Genomic DNA, 5,402 nt, shown 5'->3' with positions numbered 1-5,402 from the left:
GTCCATAACGACTACAGTGCAATACTGGTGGTCTTGCTGTTCAAAACAGCATCCTGGCTGCTAAATTAACAATCAAGCCCCATCATTCATTTTTAGCTATGGACTAGCTAAACTCTGAGTCCTAAAACCCTGAGCAATCACAAGAGGTGCTTAGATACACCTTTTGGAGTACTATACTGTGAAGTGATAACAGATGACCTATAGCTGCCAGGAGGAAGGAGAAAAGAAAAAGGCTTATTCTACTTTTTTCTTCTTAGTATGTGACAGCGCTGCTCTATCCACTCCCAAATTCCTGCAATTTTGCAGTTAGTATGAAAGGACGCCCAAGACAAAGTGCTATGCAGCTATGTCCCCCCCAGGGATGTCACCTCCATCAGTCGGAGGTGACATCTCCATCAGTGTCAGAGCCTTGAGGTCACTGATCTGCATCTTGAACCTCAAGCAGGTGTGATGAGCTGAGCTGGGGGGTCCAGACCCTGCAGGAATAGGTCATGACATTGATGTGATACCAAAGCAACCATCATACCTGGTTCTGTAGTCTGTGGCAGCCACTCATCGCTGTAGCTGCTGTCATTGGCGCATCGCATGCGAAGTGAGGTCCACCTGATTTTGCCATTCACCTTCTTGCAGCTGCGGGTGCCAGAGGTCGGGGGTCGCTTATCGTAACCGCTCTGGCATTTGAAATATAGTACTTGTCCCACATAATACCGTCTGTTCAGGCTTAAAGAGGCATGTGGAACAGTCCTGGGAGGACCACAAAAATCTGTGGGGTCACGAGGAAGCAGATGGTTAAAAGCAGACAGATTTTACCTACTGCTTTTGTTCTTGAAACAACCTGGTTTGTACTCTTACAAAATATAGACAAGCAGGATATACCAAGCCTTCCTAATTCTTTGTTAAGATACAAAATACTCATTTGCTTACACAGTATCAGTTGTTCAGCTAAGATATAGCAATTGTTTCTTTCTCTCTGTCAAAATATTTTAAAAATCTCATTACTCTTACACTGCTTCCATGAAAATCAGTGGGAGCAGTGTTATGGTAATGAATGGGCTTTTACTTACCTTTCTGGTTAGACTCTGAAAGGTTTTCTCTCTTCTGAGACATAGGGCTCTGTGTATTTCTTTCCAGCTTCTGCGTAGAATTTAACTCCATCAAGGGAGCCGTAGACAACAAAATTTTTTCTTCTGTGGGAGAATTTATATTTGCTGAATTACAGCAGGACAAATAGCAGAGCAAAGCCAGAGCACCCAAACTTTTAGAGGCAGGATAGAGTGGCTGTAAGTTCTAATTTGCAAAGATGAGTGCAAAAGATCATTTGTTAGGGCAATGGCCAGATGTGTCCTATACTGACTCATTGCAAAAAACACCTCTACAAATGTTGAAAAAGGACAGTAATCACTTACCAACGCATTCAAACTCCTTGTAGTCCCAAGAAGCAAGTCCCTTGTAGTCCCCTGAAGTCTTCTGCTGTGTATTCTGACACCGAATTCCCAAGTACTGGCCACTTCTCCTCTTGTAGCCACTGACACATTCGTAATAGAGTCTGGTCCCCAGTGGATACCTTTCAGCAGTAACATCAGCAAACTCGATCGTTGGCAGAGGTGGGCATTCTTCTGCAAATAGAAAGCCTGAGAATCAGGACATGCTGTGCTTCTACCTTATTCACTGAAGACTTCCCACAGATTTCTGTCTTATCAATACCGGATCATGCCCAGAGCTCAGTGAAGGAAGCCTAATTCTGCTCCCAGCCACAGGGCTAAAATCACAGCTGAGGGGTGAAAGCGGATGTCACGAGGGTAGCAAAGCTTTGTTTCTTTAATTGTCTCTAACCCAAGGAGAGGCTCTGAATGTTTGAAAAAAATATTAGCTATTGAAAGTGAACATATTTAGTTTTAATTTTAGAACAATCCCACCTTCCAAAGCCTTCTTCACATTGGACTTAGTTGTTTCCATTGATTTTGTAAGTCTAGATTTGTTCAGGATGCAGAAAAAAATCCCTTGGGAATGTCTCCAACAAGTGATGTGAAGCCTGTATTTGTCTACATTTTCTAAGTTAGGACAGGCTGATTAAAATCTCTTGTGTTTCTTCTGGAGAAGAAAGGATGCTGGAGCAAGGATGCTCTGCAGCAGTTGGGTGCAGTGATGGGAGGCACCAGGCCTATCTCCCTGCGCCTGCCCCTGCTTGCCTTTTCTTGAGCCTTTTCTTCCTGCACCCAGCAGATGGGCAACTGTCTTTGTTTAGGCAGTTGTTCTATCACCCAATGAGGAGGGGAATTGGGAAAAGGAAAGGAGACCCGTGAGTTGAAATGGAAACAGATTTAATAAAATAATAATTTAAAAACCCTGTTATTAATACTAATACAAATACAAAGTACATAAAGTTATACTCAGCTTATATAGTAATTGCGGGCTGTGTGTTCCCAGCAGGGAACGCTAGATAACAAATACTGCGAGCACCACAGCTCCAGCAAAAATGTGATGATCACAGCGAACAGAGGAGTAGGTGTCAGGAGTGGAATGATGGGTGAGACCCTCCAGAAATGATGACCGTCGGGGAAAGAGGGCCACCTCCAGCAAACTCCCCAGTTTATAGTGAGCGTGATGTTTATGGTATAACATACTTCAATTGGCCAAGTTGGGTCATCTGCCCTGGCTTTGGCTCCCCCAGCTTCTGCACCTGGCTAACTCAAAATTGCTGAAGACCTTGATCACTGTGGCAACCTGCATAGCAGTGCTGGCCAAAAACTAAAGCAAAGTGTCTTATCAACTTTGTTCCCATCAAATTGAGTGCTGCAGTCTTCTCAAAAATGCAGCTTTCCTGAACAGAAAAACTGATTCTATGATTCTGTCCCATCAAAACCAGGACAGCAACGTGAAACGCTACCAACACTTTCCTAATGAAGCTGTACACAATCATATCCTAGAGCTGCTGCCTGCCCAGAGTGAGGCAAAACTAAGCCATAAAAAATTGCAATCATCTGTAAGCAAACATTAGAAAGGGGAGTAAACTCTCAGTTCTGTCTCAGCACTTCACAAACCAACCCACTGTGAAATACCGAAATATAACTTGTCCCAAAACAAGGACGTGAAGTGCTGTGTCATCAGCAAATCACATCTAAATGTACTTCTCAATCAGCTGGAATGAATTAAGTTAGATCATTTCAGTGCACTTGAAAAGTCCACTGAGCTGGAGACCCAGAAGTTGATAAAGGCACAACTTAATGATTATTTAATGGCTAAAGGCTGAGAAATTCAAAGATAAAACAGACTGGTTGCATCAGGGCTGGCATTCGGGATCTTTGGGTGCATGATGTGTGTCCCTTTATGCTTATGCATAATAGTAATAGCTATTACCAGTAAAACTTCTCAGTCCTCATGTCTTCATGTTTTCTGCAGTCATAATTAATGCAGCCTTAGCAACCGGCAAGAATGACTGCGAAAGGGCCTTGAATCTCTGATCCCTGTTCAACATTTGGCATCTGCTCTTGACCCCCAAAGTGCCTTTTTCTTGAAACAAAGCCATGATTTGCTGACAGCAACTCCCAGACCCAGTCCTGCAACGCCCTTTTCTTTCAGAGCCACCCAGCATTTTCTCGCTTTGATATTTTCTGCCCTTTTTTACTTTTCATTATCTTGTAACTTAATAAAAGTCATAAAGTTCAAAGAAGGCAACAATGAAAAGTATTATGAGCATCTTAACAGCTAAGCTGTGTAAGGGATATTTAATCCCCTTGTATCTTTGTGTTATCAAAGAATTCGCCTTGTAAACTACATCAGACTGTGGCTTCGAGAGAAGTGACTGTACCCGAAATAGTTAACCACACGGTTTACCACAGACTGTCAGGGTGATTAAAACTAAAGAGTTTATCAGATTAGCAGCAAGTTGAGATCATGTACTCTCACTTTCCCTGAAAGCTAAAAGCATGTTTCCCTCAAGACTTCAAAAGCCTCTTTGAAGCAGACTGCAGATCTGAATCTCAGAACAAGGCTCTCAAACCTACACCACTGTAGTCTCTTCTTAAGAAAACCCACAGCACTTATCCTACTCATCGTAAAGGGCAACTGTTGTTTTAATTGATGAACACATGAAGTTAGGGTTTCTCTGAACTTGCACACATCAGATAAGGACTGTGCAGAAATGGTACACATGGGTGACAATGAGCAATACCCATCAGGCTGGCACCCTTGGATCAACTCATCCACATCACAGATGGATCTCAGGCAGCACTCCCAGGATCCAACCTTTTCATTTCACCCACATCACTCACATTCTTGTCTTCTCACATCTAAGTGCAGTATCTACTTCTTTGGCCTTTACATTCCTCTGATCCAGGCAGCAGCATTTGGAAAGACGAATTTCCGAGGTCTCATTGTGACCTTCTGTTTGGTTCCCTTTGCTGACTTCTAACTGCTTCACTGCCACATCAGATATTTTTCTCCTGTTTTCAAGAACTTTCTCCTTATCAACCATCATATCCTTTCAAAACATTGGCTTCTCTTCCCATGCTAGACCTACTCACCAATATGTCTGATATTAAAGTCATCAGCTTTTGGGTTTATTTTTGTACTAGTCTACACAGTGAGAGGAACCTTGCATGAATATGGACATTTCAAGTTGTCGTTGTTCCTCTTCATTGTCTTTAAGTATCTTATATACCTTCAGGGGTGTTTTTTCTTTAAGTAGTCTTTTACCTATCTTTCAAGAACGGGTAGGCACCCAACATGCTGATCAGCATTACTACTGTATTTTCTCACCTTATATTTGAATCCAAAACTTCCTGTGTTGGTCAGCTATTTACACCATGCTAACACGGATGAGTCCTAGATATCAGCCAGGAGTCCAGGCATTGTGGTAGCAGATGTGTTAATAACTCATAATAATGACTACACACTTAGTCTAGCTAGAAGTGGAAAGTCTATCTTCAAAAGAACCTTGACCAGCAGGCTGAGGGAGGTGATTGTCCCCCTCTACACTGCTCTCAGAGGGATGGAGCACCTCTCTCATGAGGACAGGTGGTGAGACTTGGGGCTGTTCAGCCTGGAGAAGGCTCCAGGGAGACCTTATAGAAGCCTTCCAGTACCTGAACGGGGCCTACAAGAAAGCTGGGGAGGGACTTTTTACAAGGGCATGCAGTGATAGGTCAAGAGGTAATAGTTTCAAACTGAAAGACGAGATTTAGACTGGATATTAGGAAGAAATTCTTGACTGTGAGGGTGGTGAGGCCCTGGCCCAGGTTGCCCAGAGAAGCTGTGGGTGCCCCCTCTCTGGCAGTGCCCAAGGCCAGGTTGGACGGGGCTTGGAGCAGCCTGGGTTGGTGGAGGTGACCCTGACCATGGCAGGGGTTGGACTGGGGGAGCTTTAAGGTCCCTTCCAACCCAAACCATGCTGTGATTCTATC

At 43.6% G+C, this 5,402-nt stretch overlaps 1 protein-coding gene across 1 annotated transcript; it reads right to left on the bottom strand.

The window, feature by feature from the left end:
• Positions 1-437: 437 nt before the first annotated feature.
• Positions 438-1,616, bottom strand: LOC104548957 (interleukin-2 receptor subunit alpha-like; the record flags this gene model as incomplete). Its single annotated transcript, XM_010195137.1, has 3 exons — positions 438-763; positions 1,065-1,187; positions 1,407-1,616. Coding segments are annotated over 3 exons (659 nt in total), but the record flags the coding sequence as incomplete, so codon positions are not given.
• Positions 1,617-5,402: the final 3,786 nt, after the last annotated feature.

The sequence above is a fragment of the Mesitornis unicolor genome, unplaced genomic scaffold, assembly GCF_000695765.1.
Source record: "Mesitornis unicolor isolate BGI_N332 unplaced genomic scaffold, ASM69576v1 scaffold3542, whole genome shotgun sequence".
Taxonomy (NCBI): Eukaryota; Metazoa; Chordata; class Aves; order Mesitornithiformes; family Mesitornithidae; genus Mesitornis; species Mesitornis unicolor.
This window is presented reverse-complemented; position numbering and strand designations above follow the sequence as displayed.